Consider the following 24,530-nt stretch of genomic DNA (forward strand, 5'->3'; position numbering starts at 1 on the left):
TTTTAATAAATAATAGACGGTACAGTAAATTGTGTAAGTGGCCCGATATCCTCTGCTCATCTACAAGCGATCTCAAATAGACATACAATCGGTTGCTGTTATAGTGCTTCTTATATTTTACGATTGCGAGTGAGTTTACATGATACACTCCAAACAAATAAAAAAGCGGTTTAAAAAAGAAAGACTGTAGATTGTGCACTCCATCCTCAAGTTCTAAGATTCATAACAGACATTCTTTTGTACCACTAGTCAAGCACAAAAAGGAAAAAGCAGAACCTCCTGTCTTGATGCTACAATCCCACAATGCACAGCGCCAGCAACAGTGCAGAGGCGAGGCTTAGCGTGGGCGAGATCATGGAGGCCTTACCTGAGGAGAAACGGAGCTCGTGTGAAGCGAGGAACCGGATTGCAATGGTTCCTGGTATTCTTACCCAGCAGCTTAATGGTTCTGACGGGCCCGTCGCCTCCCTCGTAGCGTCCGCGGACCATAAGCTCGTAGTCGCCGAATTGCGGCATTGGGAAGTCCATGAAGTGCCAGCCTGTGACGTAGACCTTCCCGTAGATGTAGCCCGTCTTCCGGAACATGACCTGAAAGTTAGGTGTAGATTTTAAATCCACTCAGTCCAACTTTTGTATTTCATCAAAGATACGGCTCACCTTATAATAGAGCGGGAAAGATACGTTCCCAAACCAGTCGTACGAGATGTGATCCCACCACACGTATAGCCACTTTCCGGTCCAGGAGATGAAGCGCCACATCCTGGGGGGCTCTGCTGGCGCTGTGAAGAATGACGTGCCATTTAAATGTTACTATGGTGTACACGGCATCTCTGAAGTTGTTGCCAGTCTTACGTGGTCTTTTGGTGAACATCTCGCAGTGTTCGCCAGGCGGCCCGAGACCTGCTCCGTTAAAAGCTCGGACTTCGATGAGGTAATGCGTATCAGGCAGCATGTTCTCCAATCTGGTTTGGTTTGCCGTGGCGTTTACAAATATGCGATTGGCTCCGGGCTCCGTGTCGTAGTACTTTCGCCAGTATTTAACCTGACATGGAATCCAAGTTAGAATGCAGATACTCAGGAGCAAGGGGTTTGCTCAAGATTCTACCTGGTAGCCCTCAATGTACTGCTGCAGACCCGTCCCTGTGTCCACTACCGGGAACCACCACACCAGAGCTTCAGTGGACGACACTGGCCGAGCGTAAACATCTGTTGGCGGGTCTGTGGGCACTAGAGAACACAAAAAGACTCATTATAGTCTTTTAGTGGATTAGGAGACTGTCCTTAGAAAAATGTCTTTCCTGTATGGAGTTCCTGGAGTCAAAAAGTGAGAATTCAGCACTAAAATCGGGCCTAATTGCATGTGGAGTCCCTCAAGGGTCAACCCATGGACCCTTTTTGTTTAGCCTGTCAAGTCAAATTCCCGAAGTTAAAAACGTTTTAACTATATCAGCAAAACTGACTCAAGCAACATCCTTACCGTCTCGAGGGTAGTAGATGACCTTGGTGAGGGAGTAGGGTCCGTCTCCCTTCACGTTGAAGCTCTTGATCTTCACCTGGAATTCCTTCACTTGGAAGTCATCGTCGCCAGGGAGGAAGAAGGAGTCCTTGTGGACGTAGCGTCTGGTTTCCGGGTCGGAGATGGTCTCGTACCACCAATCGTACCCGTCGTACGGCTTGAAGGCCACGATGTAGCCGAACTTTTTGCCGTAGAAATACCACGGCTCCACAGGCTGTGGGGGAGTCAAGGTCATGAGAGTAGTACAAAAAGTAAATGAGTTATAAATACTTCAGAAATTGGGCTCATTTACCTTCCATGTGATGATGATCTCACCATTCCGACCACCGTAGCCTTCGACATCTGTGGGAGAGACCACCGGTACTGGTGGTTCCGGGGATAGGGGTTTAGCGTTAGAAAATAGATGCAATTTTTGTCTACTTACTCGCGTCCCAAGTTTTGATCTTCAGCGAGGGAATGCTGGCTTCTCCCGAGCCGTACTCGTTGGTGGCGATGATCCGGAACTGATACTCCATCCAAGCGTACAGGTCGGTGACCTCGGCCCGCTCCACGGTGCCGTCGAGGAAGGTCGGAGCTGAAAGATGCTCGATTGTAAGTACTGTGTAATACTGCCACCTGGCGGGCAATAGGTGCACATATGGGATCTATTGTCGTTGATACAAACAGGTGCTGGCGTTCCTCCAGTCGTCCTCATGCAGAGACCAGAAGTGCCTGGTCTGGATGGTGTAGTACAGAATGGGACTGTTATGTTCTGCTCCTTTGGTCCACAACAGCTTCACCCATGTGTCTCCAATGTCCTCCACTCGGATGACGCCAGGAGGCCCCGGGACACCTCCAACAGCCACATACATTAACTCCACTTGTGTTTTTTTTGATCGGGATAAAAAGAAACTGAACTGACCGACGACTTTTAGGTCTGCGTACGCCGTGTCGCTGTCCACCACCGTCTGAGCCGTGCACGTGTAGCGGCCTTCGTGCCAGATTTGCGCGTTCTTGATACGTAGGTTCCCACTGCCTTCCTGGGTCTTCAGCAGCAGGCATAGAAAGGCAGTTATTTAAGGATTAGTTTTTCTAATACGATATAACACGATGCTACTACCATGATGCGCTCAAAGTGTTGCCACTCGGTGTCAAAGTCGATGACCCGGAAGTCGATGGCCCAGATGAAGGCGATATCCAACATGGGGTCATAAGAGGCCGAGCAGGTCAGGATGACCTCGTCGCCCACCTTCACCTCCGAGTCTTCGGGAGCCACCGTGATGCTGGTCGCCTCTGGGCAACCGCGGCCGATTCGTTATTTTTTCGATACTACTCGATGTGAATAATGTTGGACTGACCCATGATGGTGAGATAACCCGAGCTGTTGGCCTTCCCTCTGTCGTTCTCAGCAAAGCATGTGTAGAAACCTTCGTCGTTTCTCGTGGCATTAAGAATCTCCAGAGTGCCGTCAAACATGATGGAGATGCTGCGGAATTAAAACATCGAGGTTAGCGGAGATGAGACGAGAGCGAAATGAGAAGACCACCGACCGTGAATTGTTGAAGAGCAGCTCCTTGCCCTTGGTCCAGGTGAAACGAGGCTTGGGGGCTGCTCGAGGTTTACACTCGATCAACACGCGGCCGTTCCGGGCGCCGAGAAGCTGCTTCTTCAGGGGGTTGAACTCGAATGTTGGAGCGCAGGCTGAAGGTGAGTAATTGAAAGGTCACCACACTGCAGATAGAAACCAAACTATTCGGGCTCACCGATCACTCGCAGCTCGGCGTTGGCGTATTTGATGCCCCAGTAGTTCTCTGCGATGCACTGGTACATCCCGGAATCATCAAACGTCAAGCTGGAGAACTGAAGCTCACCTTTTCCTGACTAGGGGGGAAAATATTATGATCATTCATCTCCATATATATATAATTATATACTCACCATATAGCCATCTTTGTACCAGCGGATGAATGGGAAAGGCTTCCCAGATGCAACACAGCGCATGGTGAGCGCAGAGCCAATGTCTATCTGGGTGTTGTTGATGGTCTCGGCCCACTCTGGAGCAGCTGGACAACAGAGCAGGATTGGGTTCTAGATCTTCAACTCGACAGGATTGAGTGATGGACACTCACACTCCACGTAGAGCCAGGACTTGTGCCAATCCTTCCCTTTGGTGTTGATGGCCTCGCACTCGTAGCCTCCCACGTCTTCGTACTGGACGTTGTAGAGGTGCAAGACGGCGCCCGATTCGCTGATCTCGTGGTTGGCGGGCAAGTCTGTGGCGTCCACTTTCCTCCATACAATGTGAGGGATGGGACTGCGGAGAAAGATTGGAAGTCTCGTATTTTGTCATATTGGAGTTGGAAATGGTGGTGTCCATCAAACGTACTTCCCCAGAGCAAAGCATTCCAGCGTGATGTTGGAAGCTAGCATGGCTGTGGTGTCCGGGAACTTCACTCTGATGTCTGCTGGGTATTTTCTTTCTTCACCTGCAGCACAGAATATTTCTTTTGCCCTCTAGTTCACTCATGAAGTATCTGTAGTGTGACCCACCGTCATCTGGCGGCAAAGGGATGAGCGGGATGAACTTGGAGAAGACGCTCTTCCCCAGGACGGGGCTGGAGACAAAGCACGAGTAGTTCCCGACGTCCTGAGCCTCCACTTTGGAGATGTATAAATTGCCGGTCCTCTGCGAGACAAAACGGCGACGGTCCATGTTGAGGAACACGGGGAACTCGTTGAAGATCCAGCGGTAAGACACCTCCTCTGAAGGAAGAAAACATGTTTGTTGCAGAAGGTGTTGGCATGATGCAATGAGATACACACCTGGCCACGCTTTGGGAGGGGCACACAGCAGAACCGCCCCTTGGCCTTCTGTTACAGTAACTGGGTCTCTCTCCTCTTGAGGAAAGTCCTCCAGAACTTTAACACAGAAGACATCCACTCATTTAATCACGGGCAAATCTTTTTTCGCGGTGTTGCACTTTCTCACATCCAAATTTGACGCGGGCCTCCTTGCTGATGACCGTGCCGTAGATGTTCCAAGCCACGCAGATGTACGTGCCGGCGTGCTTCTTCTGTCTGGGGTTGCTGATGACCAAGTTGCCCCCTACTAAGCTGTAGTGCTCATCCGGTTGCTCCATCAGCTTGATCTCCCAGTGGTCACGGCGCCACCTAAGAAACGGAAAGAAAATAGGTCCAAGAGCGGAACCTTGAGGCACTCCACTTTTAAACTGCTGCCATCCACAGCTCACAAAGTTGAACTACCTGTATGAGGCTGGAGGGTTGGCACGGGCCCTGCAGTTCATGGAGATCCTCCCATCGGGGGAGTCCTCGCTGTAGACCACGTCCACTGGCTCCTCCTCGAATATGGGACCGTAACCAGTAGCTTCCTCTAAATATGGCATCATAACAACAATCATGGTGCATACACAAAAATAAAGACGGGAATTTTTTTTTGGGGGGGGGGGGTTTCCAAAAGAACTCACCCCCAAATATCCTGGGCTCCCCAAATAAGATGGCCACTGAGAAGAAGAAACATCACAGTGTTATAGGATCATAAATGATAACATCCATGTAATTCCATACTTACACGTGACGGAGGCCAAGGAGACGAGCGCCAGCAACAGCAGCAAGGTGGTGGAGGCCATCTGATTCAAAACAATCGTGCCACAATGCAGCGAATAAATCCAAAATATTTGGCGCTCTCATTTGTCGGCGTGCGGCGAGAGCAGCTCTGCTGATGACTCAACAAAAACAACTTGCACCTCAGCGCCCAACCCGCTGCAGACATCCACTCAGTCACAGCAATCTGCTTTTATCATCACTGTAATCCGCTTTGGGATAGACTAAAGAGAATTTAGGTCACTGAATAAAAAAAAAAAAGGATATGCTAAAGCACATGAAAGATGTCATCCCTTTTGTGCCTTCAATGTCATGTTGTTTTTATTGCACAATATTGCAAAATACTTACAAAACGTGACTTACTATGATTAAAATAAATAACGCATTTTAAATTATAGTTTTTTTTTTTGTTACTGTGCAGTCTACTTCTAAAAATAGACACACAAAAAAAGTAAGAGGGTGCGCATCCCAATGACGACTGCCCCAGCGGCTCTGCATTGCGGTAATGCGCGAGCACCACCCGGTGCACTTCCACGCAGCCCACAACGCGCATTGCAATCACGCACAATCTCACCAAAAAACATCCGTCTTACCTTTTTTTATTGTCTTTAACGCCGTGTATAATATGAAAATGTTTCTTTGGGCCTGGTCCTCCTGCACCCGAAAAGCATCGTCCCGCACGCACACAAGCCTAGAGGTAACTTTTCCATTGGTGCAGACAGAGATGACGACACGTGACCGCAGCCGGCCAATCGGAAAGCAGAGATGAGAGGGATGCGGAGGAGCATTCGAGACAGATGCTCTGGGATGAAAACTCAATCTGGTTAGATGGCATGTCATTATATTTTATAAACACATGGCTGGATAGGGTACTATAAAAAAAAAAAAAAAAAGCATTGTTATTTTTTAAAAGGCAGAAACAATAAATAAAAATGACATCCATCATAAACTCTGTGTACCTAATGAAGTGGCTGCTTGAGGAAACAACTAGTGGCAATTTGAAATTTTGAAGCCAACATTTATTATCCCCACCCCGGTTTAACTTCATTTAAAATACAAAATATTTGTTTGCCGTGTCATATCTAAGAGTAAATTGTTGCTCTCATGCTTCTCACGTATAGTAGCTCACACACATCATCTCACCGGGGGCTCTCGAAATGTGCCGAGTCAGCGTTTGTGTTAAATGATGCAACCTGTGAATGTGTGTGCATTTAATATATTTTTTTTAAAAGTGCACGGACAAGACGGGTGTCGGCGGAGCTCGGCCACAAGCAAAATAATCTCATTTTGCCGGTTCACTTGGAGAATAAAGAAAAAAAAAAATCACAGCAAATAAAAATCTGAAAATAGTCCCATGTCACACAATGCGGCTGGGTTGTTGTTGTTTTTTCCACACTCAGGTCCAACCCCTTATTTAGAAAATAAAAACACGGAAAGCTGACATGACCTGAAAACTTGATGCAAGTTATGATAAACGACACAGCGGCGGAAGCGAAAGAAGAAAAAAAAATCCATTTGAGAATCGGAGGACGAGCTGACGAGTCCCGGAAAGAAAAATGCGGAACGCACGTTGAACACATGCATGTGCACGCACATACACAGACACTCATGCACTCACGTTTGTTTGCAAACAGTACAACATATTGACCAGAGATGTCGACTACTACTTTCCTTTTCCACATTCAGTACCATTAGGAACATTTCCCCCAGTCCTCCTTTTAAGTGCTATTATTAAGAAGAAGAAAAAAAAAAAAAGCTTTGACCGTGGACTTGACATTCCACATTTGTATAATTACATCAAAGTCACGAATTGATATATCGTGCATGACGCTGTGGCTGGTGTTTTTGGCCCCGCCCCTTCCCATCTGTGAAGTTATTCACCCCCCCCCGCTATAAATCCATAATATATAACCGTATATTATAGGCCATATAATAATACTTTGGGATTGAGAAAAAAAAATTCCGCACCTTCCCGTGACAACAAAAGCGGGATCACGATGGACTCCATGCAGTTGTGTTTGAATGCGGTGAAATGCTCGCAAAAGATATCAAACACACACACACACACACAAACATTGCTTCTCTAAAGAGTCGTTCCTTGTCCACTTGTCCATCGAGTTTTCTCAGGAGGTCAGCCGAGGGGGTGAAAGGAGACGATGGGGCGTCCTCGGTGACAGGTTGCCATGGTGATGAACCACCGCTATCAAAGTTAAAGCATCCGCGGACGATAGGAGGGCGGGGGGGGGGGGGGGGGGGGGGGGCGGGGATGTTTAGACAAAAGAGTTCATGGCGTTGACGGGCGACGGCGCCTCGGAGCTTTCGTTGCCCTCGTGCGTGTCTTTCTCCTTCTTGCCGCTGTACTGGCCGATGAAGGAGCCGTCCTCGTTGAACTGGCCGTCCCCGCCTTCTCCGTAGTCCACCAGGCTGTCGTCGCTCTCGTCACGCCGCACCGTGCCGTTGGACGGCGTCCGGCTGCCCTTCAGCGGCTTGTGGTCCTCCGTGTCACTGTTAAGGATTTTACAAAATGCCATTTAGAAACTGATCAAATATTTTTTTTTTATCTACAGCTAGAACTAAAAGAGTTTATGATGATATTTGTTAAAATGTTTTTTTTTTCCTCCTCCCTCCATGAGATGGTTATTCATTTCGATTTAGCCTTGCCTCTGTGGCGAGTTTGGTAAAGGACTCCGGTGATGTCATGGCAGCTTCGCATAATGTTCTATGTACAAATAACCACATTAAGTGACAAAGCACCAACGGGGAAGAAGTATTGAAATAAAAAGTGGTTCTCCCTTACCTGTATTCTCCAAATGTGCCGTCGTCCTCCTTCATGGGTTGGATCTCCGGGTCTTGGTGGGCTTCTTCTTTCTCTTTCACTGTCGATCAAACCAATCAAGAAGATGCTCTAATGGTTATTTTGCGGGTTGACTAACCTGGATATTTTCCGCCCTTGTTCCTCTTGATGAAGCAGACGATGAGGAGCACCAGGATGAGCAGGGCGATGGCGCACATCAGCCCGATGAACCAGCCCTGGGTGGCGATGTCCACGTGCCGACTGGCCACGGCTACAAAAAAATGTTTTTGAAATGATATTATTAAATATTATTAGTTGTACTAGGTCCATCTTGTTTTTTCTTTTTCAATTACTTCTCTGGTTCTTCTATATCAAACAAATTTGTTTTAGGTTCATTTACCTGACATGTTTCGGCGGATCTGATGAAGGCGGAAGATTCCGCCGAAACATGTCAGGTAAATGAACCTAAAACAAATTTGTTTGATATAGAAGAACCAGAGAAGTAATTAAATATTATTAATAATAAATATTAAAAATAATCAAAGTCAAATGGGCTAATTTGGAATGAATAATGGGAATAAAAGGGAACGAAGGGAAAAAAAAAAAGAGGTTCTAGGTCAGAAAGTAAATTCTGAGGGGATGAATGGGACTAATGAGATCAGAAGATCGACGCTGAGGCATGCCGCCTCACCTGGCACTGTAACCACCTCTTCAGTGGTGGTGTGGGGCGCCGCCCCGGCCGGGTCTCGAGCGACCACGCGCACCCTATAGGACGTCCCCGGTTTTAAGCCTTTTAAAATATGCGAGTGAGAGCCGTTTACCGACTCCCTTTTCCAGTCCTCTTTACCTGAAATCGAGAGTTGCGGGTTGGAGAGGGGAATCGTTTATTCCCGATTGGATGATTGCGCTAAATACCGAGCGGGGGAGCCTTACTGTTTTCTACCGTGTATTCCACATAAATGTTCTTATGGTGTCCAAAGTATTCCCAAGTGATCATGGCGCACTCCTCCCATACTGATGTGTTTACTATGCCAAAAACGGGAGCCACAGAGGGCGCTGAAGAGGAACAAAACAAATTGCTTTTATTCCAGAATAGCGGACTACTCCGTGTAAATCGCTAACGGCCAATCAGAGTGCTCGATTTGACATATTGTGCAACTCAATAGTGTACCCTTGCGAAGCGGGGGGTGCGTAGATTGAGTGACGGGGGAGGTTGGGTGAGGAGGGGGCTCAGTGGGGCCTGGAAGAACACGGAAAAGAGTGAGACAACATAAAGAAAAGCCAGCGTAAAGTTTCAGAGCGTTCGTATAGTCGACAGCATGCCAATTTGACGGACGCAGGGGAAGGCAAACTTTTGAGTTCATGCGCCACTTTGGATTGTTTCTTTACTTTGAATTCATTCACATTTTCAAATGGCAGTGAATGAGTTATATAATCTTTTTTATTATCTCATAATTATATATAATTTTTTTAGTTATATCATTTTATCAAAGGTTGCCCGCCTCTGCTCGAAAGTTCTGTTAGTGCGGCACGTGCAGGATCATCATGCATCTTGTCATTGTCTTTTAGAAATCAAGTCGGAAATTAAAAAGAATAAAATAAAAAATGCACTATTTAGCCACTTGACCTATATATTTTGACAAATATCCCCTATTTCCACGTTTTAAACATGCAGGGTGACTAAAACGAACCCCACGGGTTACCTTTGCCCGTCTGGACAGTGGGCTGAATATGAGCTTGAGAAAGAAGGAAAGAAACGAGATAGTGGCGATAAAGAAGGTTGAATGCGCTAGAACCTCAAGATATTTTTGGGAATTCCCTGAAGTTCTCACGCTTTATTGTCTGAGCTCACTCACTTGTTTCCTTGACGCTGGAGGCCTCTTTGGTGAAATTGGCGCCAGCGCCTTTGATGGTCTTTGCACTCAGGTGGAACTTGTAGAGGACGCTGGAGTTGAGGTTGTCCAACGCCACCGTGGTCTCGTTGAGCGGGAAATCCAGGACGGTGGCCGGCCCCACTTCCGTGCTGTTAATGACTGAGCGAGACGTTAGCGTGTAAAAAAAAGAACCTTGCATTTAAAAAAATAAATAAAAAATTAATTCTGCTGGTACCTGGCTGGTATTTCAGCGTGTACCCAATAAGGCGTCCATTTTTCTTCAGTGGTGGACCCCATTCCAGAGTGAGCGAGTCCAAACTGGTATTCAAGACGTTTAAAAAAGACGGTGGTCCTGGAACTGTATCCAGACGATTTGATTATTAGAAGCTAAATACTTTTTTTTTTTAAAAACAAGGTAAATATTGTGTACCCACCTCCCTCGAGGGTCTCAAATTGCTTGTCCTGACTCTGAGGACCTTCTCCTTTGCTATTCAAGACCCTGATGAAGATGTTGTAGAGGCTGTAGGGCTGCAAGCCCGCTAAGCTTCCCTCGGTCTGATTCTCGCTGAAGGTCAGAACTTGGTCTTGGGAGTCTTGATCCACATCCTCCTCCAGGCCTCGTTGGCGCCGATAGTATACCTTTGGAAGATGCCATGATTATAGACGTCAGATATTAACTGGGTCGGTAGTGAATGGGTTAAAGTACTGGTTATGTTGATGTGAGTTGAAACCGACCTTGTAGCCTTTAAGTTTCCCACGAACCGAGTTAGGCGACACCGGCTCCCAATGCACTTTAGCCATTGTGCTGTTGTCAACCGTGACCAGGACACCATCAGGGGCGGACAAAGGCACTGAAGTGCAGGCATAAAAATAGGAACTGCTTAGCCAAGGATTGTTCAATTCGTAAGAAATTCAAAACTCACAGTCTTCCCCGGAGTATCCGACGACGACCTCGGCTTCCGGCCCGTTGCCGTAGTCGTTGAGCGCTTGGACTTTGATCTCGTAGGGAACGTAGACGGGAACTCCGGACACGACGTATTGTGAGGCGTTAGCCACCGTATTGGAGGACCATTCTTGATCCACGTCCATCTGGCGCCAAAGCACTTTGTACTCCAGACCGGGCCCGTTGGATTGGAATCCTGTCAGCGACTAATCAGACATTTTAGTTGGAGTGAGTTGAGGATATGGAGCTAATCCCGTCGCCCCTGTTCTTACTGTCCAGGAGATGACCAGGTTGCCAGGTTCTGTTCCTTCTCCATGAACATTTGAAGGATTCTCATCAGGTGCTGGAATGCCAAAGAAGGTAGACAATTCATCAGACCACTTATAAATATGCGATCGAAATGAGGAGTCGTGTCCGGTAGCTACCCGCCGGGTTGGTTCTGTACTGGCGTGATGGCTGGCTGGGTTGGCTGTAGCCCACCTGGTTCTTGGCCAGAACCCGGAAGGAGTAGTAGACGTACGGCGAGAGTTCCAGTTGCGCCGTGGTGCTCGTACCAGCCACTTCTGTCATGTTGACCCAGATGCCGGGCTGGTGCAGCAAATCCTCGTACTGGATCAAAAAATCTTGGGAAAGAAAACAATCCTTCACCTCCTGGTCCAATATCAACCCGAATCTTCCGAAAAAAAAATCTTACTCTGCGTGGCACTGTTGTGTTCATCTCCAGGGATCCAGGTGAGCTGAATACTCCGTTCTGTCTGGTCAGTGAGTTCCAGATCAGTTGGCGGGTCAGGTTTCTCTGCCGAGAGAAGACACGGCTTAGACCGACTGTAAAATGTTTTGCTCATTTTAGGTGGTGGTTCTTGGTGACAGGAAATGAAGGAATGTGAATCAAGAGAAACCAAATAAATATTGAGAAACTACGATATGGAGAAAAGACACATGACTACTTTATTTGTTTACCGTAGACAATAGCTGGAGTGGGAGTAGCCTCTGAGAGAGCAAGAATCAAGAGTAGAGTACAAAAAGTTAGTCAAAGTCACAACAAGAAAAGTTGATAGAATAGAAGTGTTTTTTGGAGATACGGTTTCTAAATCGTGTCCATAAATAAAGCGTAAAAGTACCGACGACTGTAAGCGTGGCGCTGGCCGAGTCCCGGTCCAGGGTGGTGTTCATGATGCACGTGTAAGTGCCCTCGTCTTCCTCCGTGACGTCTTTAATCATCAAACTGTCGGTGTCCACCTCAAACCTGAGAAGATGTCGGCGCATTTTGAAGTGATCGAGTAAATCGACGAGTCGGGCCGTACCTCTCGTCGTCTGGCAGCTCGCCGCTGTTTTTCAACCAGATCATGGTGGGGACGAGGGACGGGTCGTGCTTGACTTTACACTCGAAGATGGCGCTCATGCCTCGTTGCACCACCTTGTACTCGGGCTGCTTCAGGATACGCGTGGGCTCTTTGACCTCCAGGAAAACGTGGTTCTCCTTGATGCCCAGGTTGTTGCTAGCAATGCACGTGTACTTGCCGCTGTTCTGCGATTGGGCCACGTTGATCTCCAGCGTGCCGTTCTCGTGGATCACGTAGGGGTCTTCGCTCTTGATGCTGGTTTGTCGATCTTTGAACCTACCGAGGGGACATTTAAGATCAGGTTTTGTTTTTTTAGGGCAATTGGACGCAAATTGATTTTTACCATGTGATGGTTGGTATGGGTGAGCCGAAAGTGGCGCAGTGGAGTAAAGCGGGACTGTTGGTGATGACCTTGTACACTTGGTTGGGAGGAGTGAGCACCCTCGGGGGCTCCGCTACTTGATCAAAAGTCAAAATTAGCTCGTGGAACGCTATTACGATGTTTGTCACTTACCGAGCACGCTGACAAACGCGTTGGCGATAAGGTAGCCGAATTCGTTTGAGGCGTTACACTGGTAAACGGCGCTGGAGCTGGTTTGCACACGGCTGAGGATGACCGTGTCGCCATCCACCTTGCGAGTGGGGTCCTCGGGAGCATCTGGCAAATTAAAGATTTCAAATTGACCTCATATTAATCACATATAAAAAGAAAAATTGAAAAATATGGGTTGGTTCCCCTTCCAAAATGAATAAAATCAGAAATAGAAAAAAAAGTATTGAAAAAATATATTTTAAAAATATATAAAATATATATATATAAAAAATATAGTAGATATACAAATATAAAATATATATAAAAATTATATAAACACCGAGGGTTGGCTCCCTCTCCAAATCAACAACCCCAATTTTTTTAAAATCAGGAATAGAAATATTATACTCACTCTGTATTGGGATTCCATTGACAAACCAACTAATATCCGGCTTGGGGTCTCCGCTGACTCGACAAGTCAGGATGCCGGTCTCATTTGGGGCCAGGATCAAGTTCCTGGGAGCGCTGATCCAGAATGGAGCAGCTGTTGAATAGGAAAGAAAAGCAAAAGAAACCTGAGAGAGCAGCACATGGATTTAGACGCTTTTGTGAAGAGTCGGCTCAGACCTTTAACGGCGACCTTGATGATGTGGTGTGCCGTGCCCAGGCGGTTGGTCGCCGTGCAGGTGTAGTCGCCGCCGTCGCTTTCGCTTACATCCAAAATCTTAACCGTCTTCTTGTAGTTCAGGAAAGAAACTCTGCTGGTTGCCAGCTCCCCGCCGTCTTTCTGCCAAGACATCTCCGGAGTGGGCCTGCCATGGAAACCGTTATTCACCGTATTCTGTTGCATTCCAGCGAAATATCACACCTACTTACAAGCCTTCGGCGATGCATTCCAGCTCGAGGGTCTCCCCTCGCAGGACCATCTTGGTGCTGGTGGCGCCTAAAGGAGTCATGAAATCGGGACGCCGCTGTCCTGCCGGGAAGGCTGATTGAAATAGGAGAGAAACATGAAATAGAAAATTTGCCACTGAGGGCATCTAAGTGGGTAGAGAGGAAGAATTATATTTGGACATGTGTGCGGGTGGAAGTCACATGGTCAGGCCAGGAGTGGATTGACGCTGGTATCTCATTTTGCAGAAGCTCCCCATCTCGACTTACTTTGCAGCACCGTGACGGAGATGGGCTGCTTCTGCTGAATGGTTTGCGTATACGGGAAGCGGGCGTAGCAGATGTAGTCGTTCCTATTGTCCTCCGGGAGGACGTTGGAAAAGTACAAGTCTCCGTTCAGGGCCTGGGTCACTCGATTGTCCAGCGGCAGCCTCTGGAAAACTGAAGCGAGACCATTTTTTTTTTCTGTTCTCTGGAGAATGAATGACAAGATTGACTTACTGTTATCCATCCAAAATATAACGGGAGGGGGCAGCCCTTCCGGGGGGTGGCATTGCAGCACCAGCGAGACCCCGGTCTGCACCGTGATGGGCTCAAGTCTTTCTTTCGACCACAAGGGGGACCCTGGGAGTCACCGCCGTCAGATCAAGCATTCACCCAAAACATTTCATATACGATTCCTTACTGGACTGTCTGATGACGATGTTGTTGGAGATAGCCGTGCCCTGGTCATTGTGGGCCGTGCATTGGTACGTTCCCTCGTAGGCCTCGGCCTTTTCCCCGCTGATGTCGATGACCAGAGTTCCCGAACCGGGCTTCATTAGAACTTTGGAGTCTTGCTCCACATCAAAATGGCTCCCGTTCCTCGTCCAAGAAAAGCTAATTGGCATGAATCATTAATAGATTTGCAGGAGGTTGTTTCTATGCTGGTTGAATCAGTCTTGACGACCGTTGCTAAGGCATCTTCACAATTATAGAAGAGAGGAGGAAAGTAGAAGTTACCTGGGGTGAGGCTTCCCCTTGGCTTCACAGTGGATGATGATGTCCTCCCGTGGGTCGAAGATGTAATCCTTTGGGGATTGCAGCGTGATAGTGGGGGGCTGGGGCACTGCAGGGTGGGGGGGGGCGGTTAATAATACACATGCAATGGCGTTTTAAACACAACAGCATGCCAAGACACATCACAGCAAGCAACACCACAAGTGATGAAGCCAAATTGTTGTGTCCCAAAACTTTTGTGTGAGTCCTACAATTAGTTCCAAACCAGTATTTTTTTTTTTTTTATACAAAATGTGAACAGCATGCAACAATGCAAAAAAAAAAAAAAAAAGCAGCCCACACAAGGTCAAAATTGGTGCACAACTTACATCCTTCCAGGACCTTAGCTTTTTTTTCCCACCAGGAGAACGCAGACACACAGCGAATATGATGAAGAGGTGTTAGTATTTGCAGTGAGCCAAAAAGTCACAGCTTCAAGAGATTTTTTTTGTTGCACTACACGCCAATAGCAATTCTGATCAAATTGACGAGAAACCTTACGATCAAGGGGCACTTCCAGCGCCGCTGTCAGGTGACTCAAGAAGATCATGAGAAGAACCGCTCCAGAGCCTGAGGATCTCATCGTACTCTTGCCCATGATCAGGTGGACCACGGGGAAGTCCATTGTGACAGGCTCCACCCTGAAGAATAAAAGGGGCCAGTTTGGGTCTTATTTTGACTTTGCTCAGCCCATTCTCATAATCAAGCCTGGAGGGGGGGCAGAATGTTCCGAGTCTAGATTTTATCCAGCTGAGCTCGGCAGAGTGTGTGATCTAATGGGACCTCGGGCCCAGGCTAATTACGCTCACACGTCCAAGCGCATTTTCTGCTCAATTCAAGTGAAGGGAAGCGAATAGTGAAACCAAATCCTCTAATTTGATTGCAATCCTCAAAACCGTATTATGCTAATTTTATCGGCCATCTTGGGCTTAATTACAATCGTGCGCTATGGTGCAAATCATCTACCTGTAGAAAGAAAACTGCTAATTAAGCTAGTTTGATTTAATCTCTGTTTTCGATAAAAATCAGCCCAAAATATTTTCAACTCTGGGTAAACTAGCGACTGAGTGCTAAAAAGCCACTTTGCCTGTGGAGTACTTGGCTGACATCACGCAGCTGTCGAATGAAAGAAAATGGCTAGGCCCCGCCCCCCCCATCGAGTTTCGTAAATCATCACCAAAAGCAGTTTTGTCTCAAACTCCATCAAGAAGGTGAGAAATAGTCGAGGGAAAAGCCCAGACAAGCTATTTCGAGATACGGGACTCAAGGTTCAATGTTTTGTTCATATGGCAGACAGAACCAGGATAATGTTGCTCTTTTCCCACACAGTCTGGGAAAGCATGTTATGCAAATAAACGGAATCTCACGCTTGTCATGTTTGGAGCAGGGAGGTTTTGTTTTAAAACCTCTTCAAGGACTCCAAATGCTGACTCCACCGGGGGCCAAATTACGAGTCGCCTCGGTTCACAATCACAACCTGATCGGCGCAGCCCTCCCTCTTTTATCCCGAGGCCGGTTGGCCGTTCTGGCATCATCGGCACAACAATCCCTGCCGGCTTTGCGAAGTGCTGACAGTCAGCGAGATGCGGCCCCCGTGTCTCTCTTACATCCGCCGCCGCAAGCCCCCCCCGACCTATTGTCCTCTCGTGTTGTTTACCGCCGGCATAGCGCTGAAATGGCAGGGGCTACTCCGGGGCATCGAGTGACACCCCGCTAATGACATCATCATTATATGTTGTGGAGATGCAACACTTTTTTTTTTTAAATCTGCTATTTTAGGCTCAGATTGGAACATACTGTTGCGTAACACTCCTCGAAAATCTGTTTCAAGCCTAGGAGATTAATCGGTGCTACATACATCGAAATAAAACTAATATTCGTAGTTGATGGTAATATGATTTATTAGACAGATGGTATCAAAATGTTTGCGCGAGGTTGGGGGGGTAAAAATCACAATGTAAACAAAGGAAGGGCATGACGGGGAAAAAAAAAAAGGGGCAGGAGATGAGAGGAGATTTGATGCAAGCCGATGGTCTCAATTTTTTTTTTTTTCCTCATCCACACATCTGTTCATCGGGATTACTCGCGGACATCCGAAGGAAAAATCATCTCAATCTTTATTTAGGGCTCAATGACCCTATGACGACTCATTCTTAGAGGTCATGGGATGTGTTGTGTTACGCAATAGTCGCCATGTGGCTGACCACGGGATGATTCTCAACACGGCATCCAAACATGAATCTGCAGTAACACGCCACAATCACTCTTAAATATGAAAACGAGTTCTTTCTTACCTGCGAAGGTGCGGCCGGAGCTCTTCCCTACCAGGAAATGGCTCTGATCTGCAATAAAGGCATATCACGTGTCACATGTTAATAATAAACAGAAGAAAAAAAAAAGATAATCAAGTCTGTCAAGCGTGTTTATGTCAATAATGTCTCCAGTCATTTTTATTGCTTTTACCAACATTAGTGGGAAGGGACAAGCACGCAAAAGGCTTCCCCTCCGTGACCACGAATGCATTATGATCATCTCCGGAGAGACTCTCCATTCATCTCACATTAGCCAGACAAACGTGACAAAGAAATGCAGTCCGGTCGGTTAAAAGCGCCTTGGGCAACAAGGCCAACCATGCAAGTGGCCGTTGATGGTTGCGACTGATTGGCTCATGTCGAGGGGGCTTTTCATTGAACCGCGCCCCTGTGTGACATACGGCTGAGTAGCGACAGATTGGAAGGAGAGTGGCGAGCCAGGCCCAAGCTGTGACGTGTTGCCATGGAAACAAAAAACAGAGAAAGCACCCATTTGTTTTGGCTGGAATTTGAAAAGCGACAACAAGTACGCTGAGTTGGATTTAAATTATATTATATTATATTATATTATATTATATTATATTATATTATATTATATTATATTATATTATATTATATTATATTATATTATATTATATTACATTATATTATATTATATTATTATATCATATCATATCATATCATATTATATTATATTATATTATATTATATTATATTATATTATATTATATTATATTATATTATATTATATTATATTATATTATAATAACCTCAACTGATTTGAAAGCGAGATGAAGGAGAAAAAACAGGTATGAATGCATGAAAACAAAAAGTGAAGAGAAACTGTAATGTATTATTAAAAAAAAAATCTAAAATCCTTTCATCTACAGAGGAATTGAGAGGGTGAAGCGATACGGGGAGGCCATGTTGCCGTGGAAACGCAAAGCTAGAAATTGCATGGGTTTTTTTCATATAAAATCAAAAGGCATGTGTAAATTGCTTAAACACAGACAATTGAAGAAAAAAAAAATCACATGACAATGCTGTTATTGCTACAAATATTAAAATAATTCCATCATCATGACACTGCGGGAAACAAAAGCCTGGTGCACTTGAGTTTACCGCCTGCGAATATATTAGTTGCATAAGTGACTTTTTACGGACCCACTGGGACCATATACGTGTGACATGTGACTGAATATTTTAGCACCGAGCGCGTGACGCGGGGGCTGACAATTTTGCGATAAGAAAACTGACCCTGACCGGGAATTGTTTGGCTTCTTTTATTTCTGTTATGGTAAACATTTCAGTGGGACAATAAGTGTGGCACCTGCAGGCTGTCACACGCACCATCTGTGAGTGTGTGATGAGATTTTTTTTTTTTTGGGGTGGAGGGGACCCTTGGGCCAATCAGAGAACATCTGTCTCAATGTTTCCACTGTCCCCCCCCCCCAAAAAATAGACAAATGACCTATTTATGTGTGTCATATTGCGAGAAAATAATAATTTGCTTCGACAATATATAATAATAACACAATATAGCGGAATCTCCATTTAACAAAGAAGATCACGTGTAGAAGTTTACGTTCCACTAAGACACAACCAAAGCAGAGTCGACGGTTACCATGACTCTCCAACTGCCATTTTAATCTCAACAGTCAGTGAATGTCCTTCAACTGGGACGTAACACATACAAACTGTAATAAAAATTGCGAGCAGAGTTTAATCAGAGAGATTTACAACCCCTTGGAAGTTTCTACCCCCCCCCCATCTTTCACCCAAAAGAGGTCAAAAGGACAAATGTCCCATTTGTGCAGTTCCCACCCTTGACATCCCTCAGTAGCACCACGATGGAGTCATCAGAAATGTCACACAGACATGGAGAAGCAAGTGGATTTTGTATACCATTGAGAACTGGATCAGAGTAGATGTAATGTAAAGAAGAAAGTGCTTTGGAAAATGAGATCTCAGAACAACTTCGAGAGCTCTTCATCAACAAAGCCATTAGTGGCGAGACATGTCAGAGACACGTTGGTAAAGCGTCCCCTTATATCCCCTTGGAAACCGTCTCGGTCACGGAAGGCAAAGATTCCAGGCGAGACAAAAGGGGATGAGAATGTAAATATCGGGTATGGAGCTGAGGATGCCTGGGAAACGACTAATATTTACTGACTATAGGCAAAAGCGGGTGGACGAGGGGGTGCAAGGGGAAGGAAAAGCCAAGCGACCTAATATTTGCGTTCTGAGATTTGAAACTGAATCCATTTAGCAAGTGTTTTAAAAGACCGACTTGGAAACTTGACATGTAATAATGTGGACACAAAAGCTGCATAGGGGTAAAAAAAAAAAAAAAAAAAGCAACCAGCCAGGAGATATTAAATTTTGCCGTAACCAAGCCAAACAATCTCAAATTGATTCTTAAGACTCGGGGACAAAGTCACAGCCAGAATGGTGATGCACTTTTAATCAGAGTGAGAAAATATTCGTGCATCCAGATATCGTTTCAGCGGATTTTAATCAAGAAAATGGACGGGTGCCGTTTCATTATCTCGCTCTCACGAGAGCTTCTGTAAAGCCTTTGCAAATCGGTGTTGACAGGTCATTGAAAAAGCAAACTGGAAGGTCAAAAAAAAAAAAGCTTAAAGTTGCCGACCTGAGCAGCAGGAAGCCAGCTGTGAAAAGGGAGGCTGCGGCCATCTCTACACAAAAGGCGCCCAGTCAGCACTTTGCCACTTGGAAAACTTGCTGTCTGTGCTAATGAGCGTAGCCCGAAGCCAACCGGCCCGGGTCGGACTTGGGGGCGGCCTCCGACTCCGAAAACCCGCTTTGTTATATTTACTCGCCTTTAAAAATAGATGCTATTAACACTATGACCATCTGGACTTATATTTATTAGTTCTTAATTCAAAGTGGTGGCAAGGGGGATTCTGGGTAATCAAGATGAACCGAGTCTCCCTCCTAAAGTGGATTTGACTCGTGTTAATGGGTCGCCCCGTTTACAATTAACAAAAGAAGGACCGATGCCTTTGGGGGTCTCCGACTCCGATCTGCAAAAATCGATAGCCCTCATTGCCGATGCAACCTCACACGTATGGATCGGCGATATGTGAGCCACAGTGTCAAATTAGGAAGAAACATATTTTGAGTTTTGGGCCAATGACGTTTACGGAATGCCGGAATCGGTGAGGCATCCTTGGCTGTCGGCCAAGTCGTTAAAAAAAAAGTTAATGCTGGTCTTAGCTAAAAGATGTTAAAAAGCAGCTGCGGTTTTTAAATTACAAGAAAAAATGTGCTGGGGTTTATCAAGGGAGCCACATTCCAAACCGAGATTACCGCGTTTACTTTGGTGATAAACGATTCCGCCGATGTGACGGACGGCAGAGTGAGTCGGACCGCTGTGGGTTGATGATCAAAGGCGTTTCTATTTTGAGAAACATGAAGAAGCCACATGAGACTTTTTAGCATCTGGAAAGCAAAAAAATTAAAAAGTACCTAGAAGCGAATATCGAGAATGCCGAAATACTCGATAAAAGAGACCATGACCTACATCTGTGCCCCAAAACCAGAAGCCAAAATTTCCATCCACTTTACTGACCTGACTTAATTCCAAATAACATGCAAATCTTTGGTACCATCCTCCAAAATCAAACACAGGTAACTTTTTCCCTCCAGATATCTCCTCGAGCAAATTCCTCCGTAGTACGTGCTATGACGTGTGTTTTCTTTACCCGAGGATTTATGCGTTATACAAAGTCACACCGCCGCCTATTTTCATACACACAACATATTTTATGTTTATATAAGCCGGTGACAGTCGTCAAAACGCTTCTGCACTTCCTGCTTGAGGCCAAACTCAAGCTAGGCCACACTTAAGACACACAAAGACAATTTCGAAAGTTATCTCTAAACATGTTGCATGAACCGACACTAACGTTCCCTATAAACTAAATTAATTACGATGACTGTCATGTCTGATCGGCTCTTCATGTGATCCTGGCATCTTGATAAGCAGGAGCTCTTTAATGGTTTGCTTGACCTAAATACTCGCTTATCATTTTCCAACTGTGACCAAGATGTTAATTTTAGGCCTACTGTACAATTCATTAAGCCCCCCTACCCCCCGGCCCCGCCAATCGTTGAATCGGTTTGGTTCCCCAAGCGCGTCATTCCTTTGACATTGATGGAAAAAGTAGATCTAAATTTAGTTACCTGATTTCCAAAGGCGCAGTGTCGTCTTTGTGTTCGGCATTCACTCGCTCTCCCACGGAAAACGAGTCACCCCAGGCTCTAAATGACACAAAGACAACAGATTAGCCGTTGTTAAACAATAGATGAATAACAGTGACGGTTTGGAGAAAGTGAGCCGTGCGTCTCCTTTGAATAAATCGCCTTGCCTCTGGGTATAATTCTGACATGTCTCGTAACACAGCTGGTGAGCACAGCGCCTTGCCAACTATTTATTACTCTTGACTGGACTCTGTCTTGTATTTCCTGTTGTCAAAGGGATTTTGTTTTTGCGCATTATACATGGAAAATCACGGTAACCGCAATACGTTTGACTGACAGGTGAAAATATTCAAAAGTGGATGCCATGAAAATCTTAATAATAATAATATTTATATAATATAATAATATATATATATATATATTTTTTTTCTCGGTATGGCGCCGTAAGTGGCTGCCTCCCAGCAGTGTTCTCTCTTTTCCTCTTTATTTCTTTCTTTTCTCCTTTTTCTTTCTGTCTTTTTGTCCATTCGGCGATGCTGGTGCCTTCTACCGCACCTCGGTATCTCTTCGGATCGGATATTTTTGTATTATTATTTTTTTCTACCTGGGACCGGGATCATCGGTCGAGACCGGCGTAACTCTACGGCGGCTTCCTGCTTATCCGGCCAGTGATGACCGGGTCCCTCGCCTTGGCCTTGCAACCGCAACCCCTGTGGGGACTCCGCTCCCTCGTGCTCGTCGGAACCAACGACTTTCGCCATGCTAGCCCCGTGGTGACCATCTGCACGTGCATCCGACTGGGTGCCCAGGACGCTGCTCACACGTTTGCCTGCTTTGTGATGTTTTTCACCGATTCACGACCACGGTCCATTGGGCGCCGTTGAACTGGACTGCCGTTACACCTGTCTATGGACCCCGTGGAGGCTATTTTGTGTGTTTTGGGGTGTTCTCTTGTATTGAGGGGTGCTGGTTGGCCACAGTTATTTTTTTTCCTTTGTCTTTTAGCTTTGTTTTGCTTTGATGGCTTTTATCTTGAGCACTTTCTGGCTTTCTTTGTGACGCCGTTGTGTGGCAGCCTTATGAGAGCCTATTGAGTTCCGCTCATGCTATCTGTGTGTCTTTTGTATACCCACTCTGTGGTATGAATACTGCTGGGGCCTGAATTTCCCCACCCCTGGGGATCAATAAATATTCAATCAATCAATCAATCAATTAATATTTTTTTTTCAAATCCTTCAAAAAACACTGGTAAAAATTTATCGTATACTCTCTATGGGAGACGGCGAAAAAAAATTCTAGACAAATACCCCAAAAGTCAATTATCTGACCTGGCACTTGGGGGGGGGGGGGGTCAGTGCCCCCCTCCGTCCCCCCTCTAGCTCCACCAGTGGCTAATTATTCGACGGTCAAGGGTCAAGGACACTTAAGCTGCAGTGATTTAGTCGTAGATTTGCACCTCAAAATGTTCACCTGTGCGCACACAAATAATTTTATTAGTAAACCGGCTGACGTGACTGTAACCTGCCGTGATTAGAATTAGATGCAATATTTACTAACCCATTTAAACGGCACCCCAAAAAAAAAAAGGCTGAATTCTGCTAAAGAGATAAAAGCCCGTGTAGTTCACATCAGCACCGTGTGAAATGACACGTCGAGAAATGGAGCTTCTGCTACAGCTGGCGGCGCCCCTGACGGATGCGCACCTCGGGCCCCGGATGCACCGGCCGGTTGCAACAATGAAGCGATCGCACGGCTGCTACTGTCGCCGCCGCCGCCGCCGCTCGTCGACAGCACCACCGCAATGCATTTCCATTACAAAGCATCCCCCTGCAGGGACAGCCTTTCATCCCCATCGGAAGGACTCTTAAATGAAACAAATTACGCAACAATCTCCCGCAATGTTCCAGGACCCGCTCCTCGTCACGGGAAGCCGAATCAATGTACACTGCACCATTATTCTCCAGCAGTCTCCTCATAAATAAAAGAATACGAGCTCCAACTCACAGGGGTTGCAAATCCGGTGTGGCGTCCTCCCCCTACCCCCTCTTTTGCTTTGGCCCAGATCCGTGCGTACGCAAGGCCGGTGCTGATGGTGCTGCTGATGGTGAGGGAGCGCGTCCGGCCAGTTTGGCGTGTCCGTCCCTCTCGGCCACTGCAGCAGCAGCGGCGGCAGCAGCAAGCTGTGGTCCTCACCTCCACTGAGTCTCCGCTTCCCCCCCTACTCGCCCTCCCCGCTGTCAAAACGTGAAGATTGCGCCCTCTAGAGGAAAAGATGGACTTGCACGTTTGATGAGTGAGCGAAATGTATTTTAGAAAATACATCTAGGAATATTCCCCCAGAATAAATAATTTAGAATTTTTGTACTGCTATTTTTGGGGTGAAGTCGCAAATTGACCTCGAAGAAGAAAAAGAAGAAAAAAATATATATATATATATATAACAATAATGATATATATATTTATATTATTTTCCCCTAACCCTCTGCTTAATGTCAGGTCATGGCATGCTCACTACCCAAACAATCTCAGTTTCCTCCTATAAATTGCACGCAGCAAGACTCAGACTGGCCTAGGGTTATTTGCTTAAGCGTCTAATCGGGCCACCCCTGAGGAGAGGCTGACGTCTGACATGCACGATTTCACATTTTTCCAGAGAGTTCACGCACTGACTGGCTAGTGAGGCGTATTCAACACCTGCCTGTCGAGACGGCTGCAGACAGTGTTGACATTTGTTTTTGTGTTTTGCCGGTGTGTAAGAAAAGCCTTGAGCAACATTACCGTGCAGAACTTCTGGTGACAGCCGGGTCTCCCATTCAACGACATTCTCAAGCTTCCACGTACGATAGAGATGGTCGTTTACAAGATGGCAAACTAAACAGTGTACTTTGGAACCAGTCTGTGTGTATTAGACTATATTAGGCTAAGCCAACTTTGACATTGACCAGACATTTGCTCTCGAATTGTTATTGTTTAGTTTTACACCCCCCGGCTTCCCTTGTGACACGGAAACTCAAAATATCAATCTCAAAATATACTATTATCTGAAAAAGAAAATTTGTTTTGATTTGCAGTAGTTTCTCCTTGTGGTTAGCAATAGTAAATAAAGTGCATTAAGCTAAATAAGCAATTTTGTATTGAAGGCAAATGAGAGCAAAAATTGCACATTAATAAAACAGAATTGGAGCAGTTGCTAGGGAACACTGAGACAATTCTATTTTATTTATTTTTTCTCACTACAGCGAAAAGCGGAGGAGGGAGACAGACGGCCAAGAAAGGAATGTGCGGGGATGTAACTTTGCCACGCCTCGTCATGTAAACACAGCAGAGAGAGAGCGTCCGGATCAATCTCACCTTCGAGATTAAAGTCCGGTGTTGATTTTATGATTCTAAATTACTGTCATATACTTCTAAACGCATTCCAAAAGGAATCTACTCCACCCCCCTGAAAAAATAAAAAACA

At 45.9% G+C, this 24,530-nt stretch overlaps 2 protein-coding genes across 2 annotated transcripts; both read right to left on the reverse strand.

The window, feature by feature from the left end:
• Nucleotides 1-5,176, reverse strand: cntn1b (contactin 1b). The gene is made up of 23 exons (XM_061268837.1): nt 5,085-5,176; nt 4,981-5,016; nt 4,760-4,886; nt 4,485-4,666; nt 4,319-4,414; nt 4,046-4,258; nt 3,882-3,981; nt 3,625-3,809; nt 3,434-3,558; nt 3,259-3,376; nt 3,046-3,196; nt 2,854-2,981; nt 2,616-2,788; nt 2,418-2,541; nt 2,181-2,348; nt 1,941-2,090; nt 1,809-1,879; nt 1,478-1,730; nt 1,106-1,227; nt 853-1,042; nt 658-779; nt 432-588; nt 1-367 (listed from the first exon to the last, which is right to left on the reverse strand). The coding sequence occupies exons 1-23, from the start codon at nt 5,140-5,142 to the stop codon at nt 291-293; spliced, it is 3,126 nt and encodes a 1,041-aa protein (XP_061124821.1). The 5' UTR covers nt 5,143-5,176; the 3' UTR covers nt 1-290.
• A 2,210-nt stretch (nt 5,177-7,386) lies between these two features.
• nrcama (neuronal cell adhesion molecule a) lies at nt 7,387-23,938 on the reverse strand. The gene is made up of 31 exons (XM_061269241.1): nt 23,849-23,938; nt 21,053-21,130; nt 16,826-16,873; nt 15,033-15,172; nt 14,861-14,878; nt 14,496-14,601; nt 14,179-14,372; nt 13,995-14,117; nt 13,764-13,934; nt 13,479-13,590; nt 13,230-13,414; nt 13,015-13,146; nt 12,585-12,728; nt 12,414-12,525; nt 12,032-12,346; nt 11,849-11,973; nt 11,422-11,523; nt 11,153-11,350; nt 11,000-11,070; nt 10,708-10,933; nt 10,520-10,635; nt 10,219-10,423; nt 10,020-10,142; nt 9,767-9,943; nt 9,614-9,646; nt 9,082-9,150; nt 8,844-8,966; nt 8,602-8,757; nt 8,050-8,181; nt 7,914-7,992; nt 7,387-7,621 (listed from the first exon to the last, which is right to left on the reverse strand). The coding sequence occupies exons 1-31, from the start codon at nt 23,881-23,883 to the stop codon at nt 7,387-7,389; spliced, it is 4,083 nt and encodes a 1,360-aa protein (XP_061125225.1). The 5' UTR covers nt 23,884-23,938.
• Nucleotides 23,939-24,530: the final 592 nt, after the last annotated feature.

This window comes from Syngnathus typhle, linkage group LG21 (assembly GCF_033458585.1).
Source record: "Syngnathus typhle isolate RoL2023-S1 ecotype Sweden linkage group LG21, RoL_Styp_1.0, whole genome shotgun sequence".
Taxonomy (NCBI): Eukaryota; Metazoa; Chordata; class Actinopteri; order Syngnathiformes; family Syngnathidae; genus Syngnathus; species Syngnathus typhle.